This window comes from Dermacentor silvarum, chromosome 6 (assembly GCF_013339745.2).
Source record: "Dermacentor silvarum isolate Dsil-2018 chromosome 6, BIME_Dsil_1.4, whole genome shotgun sequence".
Lineage (NCBI taxonomy): Eukaryota > Metazoa > Arthropoda > Arachnida > Ixodida > Ixodidae > Dermacentor > Dermacentor silvarum.
The window spans coordinates 70,200,440-70,217,074 of NC_051159.1; the positions used below are offsets into that span (position 1 = coordinate 70,200,440).

Sequence of the window (16,635 nt, forward strand, 5' to 3'; positions counted from 1 at the left end):
TTGATCATTGGGTAGTCTATGGTCAAATGGTTAGCACATCGGGCTGCTGTGCTGAGCTAATGGGGTTCAAAACCAACCATCGGATCAACTTGGGGTCACAGAGTACGTGCCAATGTGTACATATATGCCCCTCTTCAATGAACTGCTTTCACGCCGACATGGGTCACTCATGTCGATGCGGGACTAGGCAGGCATGGCTGTTCAAAGAAACTCTTTGATGACAACATGGAGCACTGGGTATCCAGTGCCATTCATTCTGTGCAACCCGATGCATTTTCGCTAGGTATGCACTAAGTATGTGCTGCTTTAAAATGAATGCCTTTCACGCCAACGCTTTAACAAGCTATGCCATGAATGCATTGGGTATGTGCCGTTAAGCGTGTGGCAAACAAGGGAGCAATTCTCGCCTTTCGCAGGCACCGGCGCGCCACGCTTCTTGTCTCGGAGGCCACGCGCGGACTTCTAAGCCGCACTGCTAGATGGCCCAGCGTGTCCAGAAAAAAAAGGGCTAGAGAGGAGCCCGGTTGTCGCCTGACGAGTTTCTCAGCTTTCGCCATGCACCATGGTGCGCCATGTATTTCGGATTCCACCCCAGGCTTCGCGGCGGTGGCGCTAGATGGCGCCGAATGTTCTTAGGGAAGCTCCAACAAAATGAAGGAAGCTGACCAGAAAACTGACAATCAAATATTTGGACTGCAGTAAGGGTGTAAACCAGGAAACAGCGGTTAAGAAAAAGGTTAAGGAAACAGAGAGGGGTCTGTGGAAAACAGGGATGCAGACGAAATCAGCACTGGGAACATACCGAACTTTCAAGCAAGAAATGGCCAAAGAAAATATCTACGATAATTCTAGGGGAAGCTCTTTGTTGTTTGAAGCCAGGACGGGAGTATTGCGGACTAAGATGTACCGAGTCAAGTACCTGTGCGTGTGGAGAAGAAGAGGAGACGGCTGAACACCTCATACTTTTCTGTAAAGGGCTTAACCCTACAGTGCAAGGCAACGGGGCTGATTTTTTCAAAGCATTGGGGTTTAGGGACAGTGAAGGCAAAATAGACTTTAAGCGGGTAGAAATAACCAAACAGCGGTTATCTGATTGGTGGATAAAATCAAGGCAGGGGTGAAATTTCACCCACCACAAAGTACAAAATATGTTAATAGTCATGGCTAGGTGGCGTATGCCACCGCCCGGTTTAAAGGGTTCAGCCTCATCCATCCATCCATCCATCCATCCATCGAAGCACGAAAGAGGAGTCCCCTGCTACAGTGTACTAGAAGGTACACTGTACCCTTGCTAGGGTGGCTAGAAGGGGAGGTGTGAATACCGGCGGCGCTTTCCTGCAGGCGCGCGTGACCCCCTTGCGCACCGATGCCACCAGGGGAAATATGGCGCTACCGCTCGCGGCGCGGGAAGCATAGCCGCGCCGGCCTGCCGGCCTCGCCTCGCCTCCGTGCCTTCGCCGTCAGTTTTGGTCTCGTCGCCTGTTTTGTGGTGCTTCTCGCGATACATAGCGTGTTGCACAGCGTCGTCGTGGCATTGCCAATTGCCATCCTAGTATTATTCACGAGGCCTTTCACGCTAGCTCAATCTGATCACCACCGCCTTTTATTCTTTTTTTTTTTCTGTTTCCTTAGGTCTATCGTTCGTGACTTTATTAATGGAACTGCAGTCTTGATACCATGTCACATTCCTGCCCTCTCAGAAGATGCCGTGCCCACAGTACTTCCGAACTTGCCAAACTACATTAGAAGGACTCTGACGAAAGAAAGAAAAAGAAGAGATGTCTCACACGCTCCACGGGTCCCAGGTTCGGCACGCAAACCACTCCGGTATAGGCAGTTCCGCCTACTATGACCCTGTATGCCTGGACTACATATTCGACTCTCTGAGTACGAATAAAGTATTATTATTATTATTATCTTACAAGAGAAGCGGCGCTTGTCTATTGACAAGACGGGGGAATACATGCCCACCGGCAGACGTGGAGGCTGTAAATATACAGCGGGATGGAATGCCCAGTCCAGTCGCAGAAGAATTGTTCATTATCGAGCTTAAGCGACCTTTGGAACTGTGGTCACTGCAAAAGTTTAAACAAAACATTGCTCGTTACTGGACTGCAGAGTTTGCATTGAACGAAATGCTGCGCCTGTTGTGTTAACCAAAATGGTAGTGTTCTTCATTGGAGAAGGACTTGCCAGGGCCGGTATTTTGTAGCGATGACTTTAAAGTAATAATGCCTTTTCGCGCTTATCGCGCTTTGTCAGTGGTCAGAGCGACGGTCCGCTCGCGTTATCAACGGGATCAGCCGGCCGTGAGCGGTGGATGATAAGACTATTCCAAAATAAGTCATAAGACATCGCTACAAAATCGCGGCCCAGCTGTAGCATCTACTTGGCTGGGCAGCTTCACAACGAAACCTTTGTGGAATCTAAAGAACAAACAGAAGGGACCTTGGGGGCCTTTTATATCTACCAGTCTATCAGAACCATTCTACAAGCTGGTCAATTAATGCCCTTATTGAAAACAAACTCACTCGTTTAATTGCATGCCAAAGCTTGGCAAAGTTTATGCAGTTGATCAATTGGTGATGTGCCAAAAATTGGTTGCCTAGAGCATTCTGCTGCCCTGACAGCATCAGTTGTACGTTTTTATTGCGTAACAAGGATTCATTTTTTGCTTAAAGGTGTCATTCAGCAGGGCACTGAGAATAAACTCACCGAAATATTGCGTGTTGTAGATCAAATTTTACCATAGTTGTTTTCCTCACTTAAATAAACTATTTTATGACCAGATCTGTTGCTGTCTGAAATCATAGTAAATTGCTTATTTGAGCGTCGAAAGCACATGCTACACGTCTTCAAGCGCTGGCACAAAGTGGTTTGTACGTCGAGAAGTAATCGGGTAATGACTGCAGTTTACAGGTCGTACGTACAGCACGCATAGGGTGATTACTGCTGACCTCGACGACGACGGTCGCATTTTGAGGGAGTCGAAATGCAAGGCACCTGTGTGCCGTAAGGTGTGAGTGCGCGTTAAAGAACCCGAAGTGGTCGAAATTATTCCAGAGCCCCCAGCCCCTATGATCCTGATCCGGAGGACAAAAAAAAAAAGAAAAACGCGTTTGAATCTATCGACGCAATGCGAACTGGGCCCGTAAAATCTCACAGGAGTAGTGATGTGGGCTGATAAAACGTTGATTTCATGGATAAAGACGTATATTCCATGACGCTCGCAGACAACGCGCGATACCCGAGGCTGGCGATGCGCTCATTTCGGATGCGTGCCTTCCCGCGCCTCGGTCAACAGCGCCGCCCTGCGGCATCGGTGCGCTGAGGGGTCACGCTTGCCCACCTTACCCCTGCAGTACACGTCTAATGCATAACTCGGTTCGACAGTGCCAATATGTTGTGTGGCTACATTGTTTTAATGCCGACGCGTTACCGTCGACAGTCGTCGTGAGATTGGTTCTGCCGCAGCTTTTTAAAACATTCTCGACCAGTGCCTCTGACTGGACCTCAGCTATGTGCCAAAAGGTGGTTCACAGCGACCGCTTGAACAATAGCAATAACAAGAAACAAATCTCGAAAGCAATTCTTTTGCTGTTTGTATGCGCCAAAAGCTACAACACGACATAGCCGGCATTGTTTTAACCAGCGCTGGTTCCATTCTAGCCACTGTAGTTTCATGCTGGTTTGAACAAGTTTGAACAGAATTTCAATTGGCAGAATCCACTGAAATCCAGGCAGAGACAAGACTAGACCAGGCAAGCCTAATTTTGTCTAGTTGCCTTCTAGCCGTCTGTGGCTGTGTTTCGCCAACGTCTCCTCTTGTTTCAAAGGTGTTTTAGTGGCTTAAGATTTGCAAATATCGTGAGAGAGGACTATCGTGAAGTTCCTTGAATCCTCTCGCTAACTCGAGCTAGGTCACTTCGAGAGAGGGAGTCTGGGTGCCTTGGAACTCTTAACAAACGTAAGTATACACGCACAAGCACGTCAGCTCTTCGAAACTTGATATCAGTAGTCGTTCTTGCATGGCCTTCGTTCACGACACTTGCGTCTGCAGGTATTGCGATGGACCCAGCGCTACTGAAAGAAAGAGATGCCTTTAAAAAGAGGGCCATGGCCACTCCTGTGGTCGAAGCCCGAAAACGCGACCGCGATTCATCAGCGGGAAACGCGGCATCACAGCCAAAGAAAAAAGTCAAACCATCGAAGCCAAAAGGTATCGTAAGTCTTGTGTATGTGCATTCTAGCCGTGATCGTAAAATGCTTCCCTTTCATTTCAATTCTAGACGCGTACAACTACAAGACCACTTCTGGGGGTTCGCAGTACAATTTCAGTGTCCTAGCAAAAATTGTGAAGCACATGAAGGTAAGCAGTTCTTGGTGGAAACTTATTTCTTTATTTAGTACATACTGCAGATCACAAAGAGGTCCAAGCTAGGCAGGCACATAGTATATTAAAGAATACTGTAATTATTGCCATGCATGGACATACACATCATCGCAAAAAATACAATTGTCAATACATTAGAACAGTGCTAATAGCAACGAAAATACAATAGATACGGGGGTATAAAAAGTACACGAGGAATGTAAAATAACGTACAGTAAAAATATTACAAATAGAAAGAATAAATAAATTATTAGGCACAATAAATTATTACAATTATCAATGCAGTGAAAGGAAGGACACATTGTAGTAAAACGTCCAATTATCAATACATTAGAGAGTGGTGCAATTAGCAATGAAAATTCAGTGGATACAGAAACAACAAAGAAGTACTACTGGGGGTGTGTCAAATGAGGTTCTCTGAGGCGGTTCCACTTAAGGTGGGCCGAGACTTAGAAAATGAGTTTCAAATTTTGGCTGTACAGCAGTGGTAATAAAATATATAGCTATAAAACTTCCAAGGAATTTTAAAGATAGATGCAGTTTGCATTAGAGGTGAAAATTAGTTTTAAATTTTTTTTATTTTAAGTTTTTCTACGTATGTATCTTTTTCTTAAGATCTACTATCCGCAGAGTATTGCAATTTTGTACAAGGGTTGCAGCTAACACTTTACAGAAGTGTAACAAAAATTATGCGCGTACAACAAAAACTAAATTTGTTTTTTTTTTACTTTTGTTGATGCATGAAAATTGCCACTTATGAATGGCTTTTTATTTAAAAAATACAAATGCACCTAGGCTATTGATTGTAGTTCCAGTTATGTAAATGCCACTAATTAACATATGTGGGAATTTTTGTTTGCTTATGCCTTATAGTTCCCTAGAAAAAGGTACCACAACCTCCAAAAATCTTGTTTTGAGAAAAACGCCAGTAAAGTCTTTGAAAACACACCCACTTTTCCTGTCAACGTGTTGAAGAAAAAGAAAAAAAAATATTCTTGAAATTGCGAATACTCGTGTGATATATTTTATGAAAGATAAAAAAACTCTCTATCAGGTGATTGCAAAATCTCAAAATCGAATTTTTTGACGAAACAAGTCTCACGCCACCTTAAGTATTGTACAGGGAAAAGAAGAAAACTTATAGGTTGAGTATGTGCAAAATGAGGAGGTAGCGAGTGGGCCCACACTCGGTACACATGACTGTGGGCCCAGTGTGCACTTCATGTCGTGTGTACGTTGAAGACGAAAGGGTTAAATATGATGAGGGGTTGAGTGTGAAGTTATGGCTAAGGAGCAGGCAAAGAAATTCAAGGCCACCTCACTTTGTCCATTGGACTTTTTTCAATTTTATTACTTTTCATAAGCTTTGTCGGTGAATCGGTTGTTTTAGATTTGGAGGAAATAAACCCCGCTGCTTTCCATTGAATGTATTCTAGTTTGTTCTGTGTAGTGTAAGGGTCCCACTCTACAGAAGTGTACTCGAGTTTTGGCCTGATGTATGTAAAACATGTTAGCAGTTTTTACGTCTAGGGGTGAATTTCCAAGTTCTTTCTTCAAGAAACATAACTTGCAGAATGCAGAGATTCAAATGTTACATATAGTCTGTTTCAGTAGTTCCGTGCAGTACCGTGGAAGCTACAGGCTTCTTAGGCCACTCAGGGAGGCGAACACGTGTCAAAGGTGGCCTTCCGCCCCCTGTCGTCTGCTAGTGGCGAGCGCTGCAGCACAGGCAGTGGCGCTCAAATTGAGAGTGCAGTTGCGCAGTAAGGGCAACTCTTGTGATAGCAGCGGTAGAAAATTTGTTCCATGTATGCTCGGACACCTGAAAGGCATGCGTCTTCAAGGTATTTTAAGATACAGAGGAGGAGGAGGGCGGGCAGAGACGGTCGAAGTGGAGGGTTCAGAAGGAGCACTCGGCCAGCGTGTCAAGCTAAAGCCCCTGGCAAAAAACTAAAGTAGCACCAACTGCACCCCTTCGCCTCTGCCTCCTCTCCTAGCAGCTGCAGCAGCACCCCTACGGTGTCCACAAGGAAACTACTACGGACGTGAGAGTCACGAGCACGGCCAGGCTCGACTGGCGTGCATCTTTGGTGCCCATCGTCCCAGGGCTTCGCTGCCGTTGCCTCAGCGCGCTTGCTGTGTTGCTCGACCTTCTAAAACACCATCAAGTAAACAACACAAAAGCGAGTGAACATTTCAAGATGGCGCTTGCTCAACCTTCTAAAAAACGTGTGTCATGTTTGAAAACCTGTGATTTCTCAGCACCGCCGAGCTTACCCGGTTGTAAAGGATGTTGACAAATCGGGAGGCCCTCAAAAGGAATTTCGTCCCCGAAACGTGGAAGGTCGCTGTTTCGTCTCACAGAATGCAAAACCAGCAGGGGGCTTTGTTAGTGGGTCAGGAGGCGCTCTTCGGCCGCAGGGAACCCGCGTTCCCAGACCAGTGCATCTTAATATGGTGCACGCGCGGTCTGAAGACACGGGGGGTGGAGGTGGCGTTGGGAGGTGTTTGGCCCAGAAGCCCAAACGGAAGCACGAACAGCTGCCCTCTCGCGTGCTGCCTAAGACGGACCCCCTGCAAATCATGATTAGGGTGTCAATGTGCGTGCCTTGGTTGCGAAGAAGCCATTTCAGAGCCAGAGGGATCGTGTAACCCAACGTGCGGGCTCTTGAGCGACGGGCTGGTACCAGAGGTGCAGTCCGTCTTTGGGAGGACAGGTTTATGGGCCCGCCGGAGACGAACCAGGTGCGGGACGGCATTGTGTATCGATGGGTGCGCTTCAGTGGCGTGCCTTTTACTGCATGCAGACTGTGACTTCCAATTAAGGCACAAGAACGGGGCGACTCGAGTGTTTCTTGCACTGACAGTGTTCTGGGGGAAACGCCGGGATATTCTAACGTTTTGCAGAGTGGAACTGTTTGTGCGTTATTTGTTTATTTCTTGTTTGTTGTATTCTTTCTCTCCCTCTATCTCTCTGAATATTCCGAGAAGCGCAAGGAGAGAGTGAGAGAAGTAGTGACAAGTGAGTGACAGCCCAGTTTACCCAATCAGGTCACTGTGGGGTCGTGATTTGCCCTGAGGGGATTTGGGAGGAGCAACCGAAGGGTTAAAACCAGGCTCCTGATCCCTCACGAGTGTTCCGGACGCAGGACAGGTGCTCTGCCTTGCGGCTCTGCCGAGTTAAGGTGCCAGTTCCAGTGTGAACGAAGGGTCTGGACGTACCAGCGGTGTTATGCACTATCGGCTATGTCGAGTGTTACGTCAGACTTGCTGTAAATAGCTGTCGGTGTATATATTGTGTACATAAAGTCATATCTCCAAGTGCAAACGTCTATGGCGTCCCATCTCTGATGCAAGAGGAAAAACGACGGCAGCGGCAGCTGAAGAAAAGTTTCCATCCAAGTAAGCTGGCGATGCCAGCTTGGAGCACTCTGTGCAAACAAACAAGGACAAGGAAACATTAGTCCGGATGTCCATTGCCAGCACAGTGGCACTGCCTTCAGGAGCGTCAATGCTGAGCGCATCTGCATGCAAACGCACTGGCATCTGGCCCCACGTGCTTGCGGGGATGGTTTTTGCCATTACAAGCATTTTGCTGACTTAAATATTCTATAAAGCACTTCCATGACACGGTGTACCCCTAAAATAGTGAACAAGTGGTAACCGCACCATCGGCATGAACCTGAAAAAAATAGCTCTCTTTCAGGGGTTTTATTTCATGCATGTAAACACACTGTGAGCACTTCTGTATATTGACTGATTGAATACTGCATATTAGTAAAATTTCAGTCACGACAAAAATCACACCGCTTGTTTCTACATACATTCCATTGTCGTACTCAACGTTACCTTTTCAAATGCAGCCGCATTTCGATGGAGGCGAAAATGCAAAAACGCCTGTGTGCTTGCGTTGTAGTGCACGTTAAAGAACCCCAGGTGGTCAAAATTAATCCGGAGCCCTCCACTACGGCGTGCCTCATAATCAGAACTGGTTTTGGCACGTAAAACTCCACAAAGAAGAAACGTTACCTTTTCGCATTTTTCCGTCTCTTAAACCTCTCCCACTATACCGCTCCGAACCAGACTGCCCTGGTTTGCACTAGCGGGGTAATTGCACAAGCCCATCTTTCCGGCCAAGGGCCATGCTCTTCGGACTGCGCACCTCAACTAACTTGATTTACAATCCACAAAACGCATGAGAGGCTGCACACTGGCACGAATGACGCTACTGTAGTTTATTTTTCAGGGGCTTTATGTCAAGCCCTCTTGTAATGTCCGAATGTACACGGTGCACTCGCTGACATTCGTATGTGCAATAGCTTTCTTAATTAGAATTCGTGCATGTTTACCGCACTATTTCCACACTGTTCCAAGCATATTGAACACCAACCTATTCGTTCCTTTCGCGTAAAAAAGCGGCTTGGAACGATACCACACAAGCAAGTCAGCGGACACCATTTTTGCGATGGACGAAGCACAATCCAAAATGGAGTCCTTCTCAGTGTTGTGGCTGTGCTGACTATACATAGGAATTTAGCCACTGTCAAACCAATGAATTGTTTGTACTTCTTTAAATGCAAGTCAATATCTGTACGGCAGTGTTGCTTTATTATATATATATATTTTTTATTCTCTGCACATTTTTATTCAAACAAGTGAAGAACTCTATTTTCATTATCATAGATCCTCATTAAATATTTTATTAAACAATGAAGCAAAATCATGCAATAAACCACCCTGCAACCTGCAGGGAAGCTTCCAACTAAACACCTGCTGACAAGACCACTTGTCAAGCCAATTTAGTCGTCTACCAGGTTTTTTTTTTTGTGTTAATATCCATGCCATATTCATTGCACCAGTGGAGGATGTTGTCTATGTTAGAATTCAATTTATCTTGATCACGCAAAGATTTAATTTTGCGGTACAACACTCATTTATCTGCAAACACCCGAATTTGTGTTCTAGTGTTAACTACACTAACAAGGTCGTTAATATACAAAAGAAAGAAACAGGCAGTGGCCCCAAAACACTACCCAGAGGCTCACCCGACATGACAAAAAGAGAACTGAAGCAGTTACCATTAACTGAAACAAACAACCGAGTTTGAGAGGTAATCTCTAATCCACAAAATTAGTATATCTAGAAGGTAACTAATCTTTGAGTTTGAGTATAGCGATGGAACGAAAAATGTTAGGCCTAACGTTAAGAGACGGGAAGAGAGCGGTGTGGATCAGAGAGCAAACGGGGATAGCTGATATTTTAGTTGACATTAAGAGGAAAAAATGGAGCTGGGCAGGCCCTAGTAATGCATAGGATGGATAACCGGTGGACAATTGGAGTTATAGAATGGATACCAAGAGAAGGGAAGTGCAGTCGAGGACGGCAGAAAACTAGGTGGAGTGATGAAGTTCAGAAATTTGCAGGTGCAAATTGGAATTAGCTAGTGCAAGACAGGGGTAATTGAAAATCGCAGGGAGAGGCCATTGTCCTGCAGTGGACATAAATGGGCTGATGATGATAGCCTTTTAGTAAATAACTCCATGAATGCTGTGTCAATCTGGCCATTGTTGTCTAATGTATTAGAAAAGGTATGAATGAATGTAATTAACTGTGTAGTTGTGGAAAAACCCTTTCTGAAACCATGCTGTAAATTTATTAATACTGAGTTCTTTTTCCAGACATTTTAAGTTATAATATGTTCCAACAACTTACAGCATGTGGACGTTAAAGGGAGAGGGTCGTGGTGCTGTAATGATAAGTGGTTACATTAAAAAAAATGGTAATAACTCGAGCAGTCTTCCACTCCATCGGCAATTTTGCTGACAACAACCAACTTTGAAAAGCACAACAAGGAATTTGGCAGTGGTTTCTGCATAGTGTCAAAGAAAAATGTTCTGTAAACCATCAGTACCAGGGGATGTTTTGGAGCTAAGATTTATAAGCAGTGAACTCTACCATGGTAGGAAATGAAGCCAGCTTGCGATGGGTGAAAAACTACTGCACTTAGCGTTGCATGAATACATGGGTCAGAAAACACATTGCGAAAGTGAGCATTAATATGCTATGCTGTTTAAATTGTTTATTATTTTTTTCATTAATTGATAGCTCTGTCACATGGTTCTAGCTATCACTCAAAAATTTCCAAAACTTATTTGGGTCATTTTTTTTTTAATTTGTTAATGGCATTTGAAAGTAACAGTCTTTGACTCGAACACTGTGTTGTGAAGATTGCTTTATAACCATTTGACATGGCTAGACTGCGGATTTTTCTTTTTTCTTGCTCTGTCAACTTTATGCTTTAAATGAATGATATTACGTGTTACCCAAGGGGTATGTCTATGTATATAATTTCGGATTTATTTGGAATGAAGGTGTTTAGGCAGTGTCGGCACATGTCAATAAACCTTTTCCCCAGTGTAAACGCATTCACATTTTCATCAAATTCAACTAAGAAAATTTTTATATACAGTAGAATGCCTCTACAGCGATATATGACCTGTATAATGAAAGATTGATTATGTCTAGGCCGAATTCCCATCTTTGATATGTATTGTGAATGCCTCTACAACAAGGACCACCATGAAGAATTTACTTGTACAAAGAAAGAATTTAGGTGTCCTCGACGGCGTATTTGTTGCTTCACAACGATGCCACGTAGCGGTGGCACCACCTGCCCTCCGCAGGCGTCACCGAGGTGCGCTATGTGATTACACTAACGGCAGCGCAAGCAATGCACTTCATGAATGTGCAGATGTCAAAAGTAGTCCTGCTGCACTGCTCCAGGAATCACTCAACTCATACGCTGCTTGTTGTAATGCATCAGGGGGTGCAACGGCTGATGCATACGTCGAAGTTGAGTACACATGATGCAATCGTAACTGACGACCAACATCTTCTAAGCCATCTAGGGTGGAAAGGGCTCAAACGTCAATGAAGGCAACTGTGGTAAATGTTCTATAAACGAACCAAAAATTTTGTTGGAAAGAAAAGCGATCCAACCGTTTGCAGCTTTACTTTGCGTATCTCCTTCATTTCGCCACGGAGCATGGTGTGAACTTCGGTGGAATAAAGTTGGCTGCAGTCGCACATTCTGTCAAACAAGGTATGCACAAAAAAAAGAAGAGTTAGCAACATATTTCAGATTTTTTGGATGCATGTTAAATAAAGGTTTTATTTTGTTATACCACTTAATTAATTTAAGGTGGAAGAGTTATCAGAAGTGGAACATTAGGAATTGTGTGATAATTATTAACTAATCAATAATATAATAGTATAATCACTGACTTCTAGTCGTTGTCTTCTGCACATTTTTGCTGTATTGTGACATCGTCAACAAGCTGCACGTGGAATAAAACAAAACTGTAGAGCTACTTGATTTCAGAGCTGAAATCGGTAAATGCAGAGGCTAAGCAATCATTGAGTATATATTAAAGACACTTCCTAGTAATTTCAGGCTGGTGTAAGAGCAGCACAAAGGAGTGCATTTGTTGTCTTTTTGTTTCTCTGTTTTCACGCTTCAAGCAAAGGCACTTGGAAGGTGATACGCACCCTTTGTCGCTCGAAGAGATCTTGGACGAGACAAACCAGTTGGACCTTGGAGCACGGCAAAAGCACTGGCTGTCAACAGAGGTATTTCATGTTTTTAGTTTTACTCAACAGCCAACGAGTTCCTGAATCGTTGGCATTCGTAAACACATTGTGTTGCTTAGTCTCATTCAAACTGTATAGCTTAGAAAGACACAAGGATGAAATCAGACTTTGGCTAATCACTTTTGAAATTTCAAAACCCGAATCTGTGCACCACATGGTCATCAAAATCAACCCAGAACACTCTGCTCTCGTGTCCGTTAAACAGCCTAATTTGCAACTTAGGGGCACAAAATCTCCCCAGTTGCTGTTAAAAATCACTCATCTTTTTCTCCGGACTAGTCTGTGCTTTCTTCAGCATTTCATGAAGTGAAGGTATATGTTGAAACAATTGTGCAAGTTGGTACTCCCTGGCTTAAACAAGGGACTCATGTGCAGGCCTTGCAAAACAACCCTAAGCTTCAAGTGACGATAGACGGCAAGTACTCATTCCGGCCAGCGTACAACCTCAAGGACCGCAAAAGTCTTCTGCGGCTCCTAGACAAACACGACCAGCGGGGCCTTGGAGGCGTACTGCTGGAAGATGTGCAGGAATCGTTGCCCAATGTGGAACGCCACCTCAAGGCACTGGGTGACAGCATCATCTACGTGGTGCGCCCTATCGACAAAAAGAAGGTGCTCTTCTACAATGACAAGTCCCTGCAGTTCAATGTTGATGAGGGTGAGCTGCCTGCCTCTAGTCTTCCTCTTCATCTCAACACTGCTTTACTGCAGTCACTTACAGTGACTGCTTCTCGACTGAATGGTTGGAATGTCGTGGGCTGTTTGTTTTTAGTTTGCATGCATTTGAGACAGATGCCAAAAAAATTACAATTGCTTGTTGGGTCTGAAAAGCAATCCGGCGAGCAAGTTCAGTGCATGTTTCTCTTAAGCGCTGTGCTTGCTGATCAGCGACCTGTTTTTCCATAGTACGAAACCCGGTTTACGCCTTGAATGCAGTGGTGTGTTCATGTGCATTGATGATGTCCTGGTACAGAGAGGCATGCAAACAGAGACATGAAAGCTCTCATTGTTGTGTTTGGTGTATAGTAACTGCATGAACATGAATGTTGTATGTCTTAATGCTTGGGCCTTTGATCAGTGTTCGTGACAAGTGCGCTGGTGAGCCGTGGCTCCAAAGTGTCGTTTGTGCATCTGGCTACCATGTGTGCCATCATCTGTTGGGGTTTAAAAACCTATGACTATATGCAAGCTCTGACCTCTCTAGAAACTCAACACCACCCGATAATTGTGATGCACATTGGTGGCACAAGCCTACCACGGTAGGTGATGCTCTCGAGAAGAAAGGTGATGACACACAGATTCAGGCAATGAAGCCATTTATTGTTCTTCGTATACGAAAAACCAGCTGCAGTTTCTTGGAGAGACTATGCCAATCAATCATAGAACTTTAACTCCCCAGCCCCAGTTTTGAGGGTCGTGAATCTACACCTGTTCAGAGTAGTAGTATCTGCCAGAAGCGTCTGAGCTGCAGATTAATCATAACATTTCTATCTATGTGCTCGGAGAAAATATGGGAAAACATCAAGGAATCTGAAAGCACTTGTTATATATGTTGTGCTTGTAGAGTTTGCTGGCCTGTTTAGGAATGCGTGTTGGGGGAATCTCCAGACTGCACAAAAAAGCACAGGAGTGCTTTACAAGATTTTGCAAGAATCACCATAGGTATATATACATAGTGTCGGATTTTATTACTGTGTACTGATATCCTAGCTGACAAAACCTGGGTTGCTTTAATCGGCATAAAGTAGTAGAACACGATAACAAATGATTCTTGTTCACTAAAGCAAAGCCTGTTTAGTGAAATATAAGGTTCAGATTTACTGAACGTTAACATTCTGTAATATTACTACAATGATTTAGAGATTTGGTGATTAAGCAGCTTTTATTTAAAAGCACTTGCTGACACTCCTGTTTTCACTTTGCTCATCAATTTTGTGTACATGTGCGTGTGAGAGAGAGAGAGAGAATGCGGCACCTCAGAAGACTTACAGTTGAGTTCACCACAACAAGCATGCAGCATGTCCACTTCAATGAACATTAAATAGCATGCTTCTTTATAAATTCGTTTTCGGAATAAATAGGTAGTTTTTAAAGTTTTGAAGAGTAATTCATTTAGTATCAGTGTGTTAAGCAAGGGGCAGTGTATGTATTCTAGCATGCCATTTTTTGCAACAGATCAACAGTGCCTACAGACCAACTCATTCTACTCTCTGTCATTGCCTGTCCAGAGTTCCAAAAGCTTTGGAGAAGTGTTGCTGTTGAAGGCATAGATGACCAGAAGATAGAGGAGTACTTGCAGAAACAGGGCATCACATCAATGCAGGACATGGGTGTCAAGAAAGTGGTAAGTTCACACAGCTAGTGAAATACAGTCGAACCCACTTATAACAATGTTTAAGTGCCAAGAAAATTCCCATTGTTATAACTGATAATTGTTATAACTGGGTTGCACGGAAAATAGCAAAGGGGACAAACATTCAAGCATTTTATTTAGACAGAAAGAAGCATTACCGGTTTTAACAATACTCGAATGTAACAATAAGCAAGCTGCCTCACCCTGAACTTTGTGTGTGTTCTAAGGTAAAAAAAAACTGCTTACTACAATGTTTCCATGCCGCATTATTGGCTATAACAATTAAATCTGGCTACTGGGTGTCTGTGCCGAAAAGGAAAAACGTGAAATCTAGGAAAGGGGGGGGGGGGGGGGGAATGCTAGCTGCTTCGCTTCGGCACCTCCTGCAGGTGTAACAGGGGCTCACATTTTTTCATTCTTTTTTTTTAAGATATTGCATTCTTTTTTCTTTCAGAGCACACACCCTGTGGTCAAATTTAATTGTTGTAACTGATAACATGCCATGGAAGCATTGTAGTAAGAAGTTTATTTTACCATATAAAACATACAAAAGTGGACAGTGCATCGGCTGCTCATTCGATATACAGTCAAACCTCGATATAACGAACCTTGATTTAATGAAATGCACGATGTTACAAACTATTTTTATTTCCCCATCTTAGTTCTGTTGAATTAACGAAACCTCAATGTGACGGAATTGTCAATATAATGAAGTTTTTCGCTGCAAGTATAACTTCGTTATATCGAGGTTTGACTGTATTGTTAAAACCGGTGTCGTCATAAGTGAGTTCAACTGTATATCTAGCTGACCTGCTGTGAGTGAATGAATGCTGTAGAACTTTTTCAGGAATGATTTCGTTCTGCAACAAGTCAATGAAAACTGGCATGAGGACCATTGCTATGTTGATCTTGTGTGATTCTTGTCTCGGCCAAGTTTGACCCAACCGATGGCATACAAAGTCCGTGCAGTCATTAGCTGATGCTTCTGCATTTAGTAGAATGCTGCATTGCATTAGGCATTTAAAGCATTTGCTCACTAATTAAATGCTTTTAAATGAAGCCAGACCTTACATGTGTATTTGCTGTGTCTACATGCATGCACGAGAAAACTGCCCACCAAGCATTTCTAATTACCACTTTTTACGGACTGTAAGTTGCACCTTTGTATAAGTTGACCTCCCCACTTTTTGTGAGTTTTGAACAATATATTGGTATATGAGTTGCACCGCTGTATAACATGCACCTATTCAACTTGGTCGGCATGATGAAACGCAATAATGCGTGCTTGTACACTCATAGCAAAATGCTGTCTTACCCAGCATTACAATGTCCAGCATGGCAGGACATTGTAAGTTAACTTGAAGCTTAATCTGTCCCCAAGATGTGTATCTGTATCATAAATGGTGGTATTTCTTAAATAAACTAAGGCCGGTGCACAGGTGCACATTCTGGCTTGGTGGTCGTCTTGAGACATGGTAAGAGCCTGTTTGCAGCACTTTGGCAGACAAAATCAATCTCCCAGGTCAATATAGCATGCTCTAAGGCACTTTACCTAAATGCAAACTTTATCTGTAAGGCTCTCTCAGTCTCACCAAGTTTGACTGCACAAACTCGTGGATGGCAGTTTGCAGCTGTTCATTCTTTACTCTCATTACTGCAGAATGCTGCCCAGAAGCGGAAGAAGTCGTCATCGAAGAGGGCAAAGTCGTTCAAGAAGCACAACGACCACATGGGAGACATTCTAGAAGATTACACTGACAAGTAGATTTTATACATGTTAGGAGTGTACATATGCCTTGTAAATTTTCATGTAACAATTCTGTGAAGGAGAACTTTAACAATGCAAAGTGTTAACCCAAGCTACAAAGAATGCTTAGACTGTAAAACAATGTACTGTCATTCATAAAAAGCAGCTAGTAAAACAAAGGTTGCTGGCGGCTGCTGAGGTGCACCATGGCATGCAAAAGTCAATGATGTTTGACATTAAACCTAAAGGTGCTCCCTGCTGAACTGTGTTGATTTGTCTTTTCTTTGTCTATTCTTAGCTATGCTTTCTCGGTGGAAATTTATTAAATGCAAGAGCATTTCTTTGACTACTCTACCCCAGTTTGGTTTGCCTATATGGTCTTGATATGGGGCCACAGGTAAGCATCGCCACCCAGGCACGTATATACTCTGGAGCGGCACATAAAAGGTTAAAGGAACACTAAAGAAAAAAGTCAAGTCGAGCTAAATTGAA

General features: G+C 43.7%; 1 protein-coding gene across 2 annotated transcripts; it reads left to right on the forward strand.

Moving 5' to 3' along the window:
- The first annotated feature begins 3,762 nt into the window (after nt 1-3,762).
- Nucleotides 3,763-16,406, forward strand: LOC119455569 (general transcription factor IIE subunit 2). 2 transcript variants are annotated; one of them, XM_049668869.1, is made up of 7 exons: nt 3,763-3,957; nt 4,049-4,219; nt 4,290-4,369; nt 11,915-12,022; nt 12,419-12,701; nt 14,272-14,387; nt 16,057-16,406. In XM_049668869.1, exons 2-7 carry the CDS (start codon nt 4,069-4,071, stop codon nt 16,159-16,161), a joined length of 843 nt encoding a protein of 280 aa, XP_049524826.1. In that variant the 5' UTR covers nt 3,763-3,957; nt 4,049-4,068; the 3' UTR covers nt 16,162-16,406. The 2 variants fall into 2 exon arrangements, with proteins under 2 accessions (XP_049524826.1, XP_037572897.1); XM_037716969.2 differs by having other exon boundaries at nt 3,764-3,967; nt 4,061-4,219.
- The last annotated feature ends 229 nt before the right edge of the window (nt 16,407-16,635 follow it).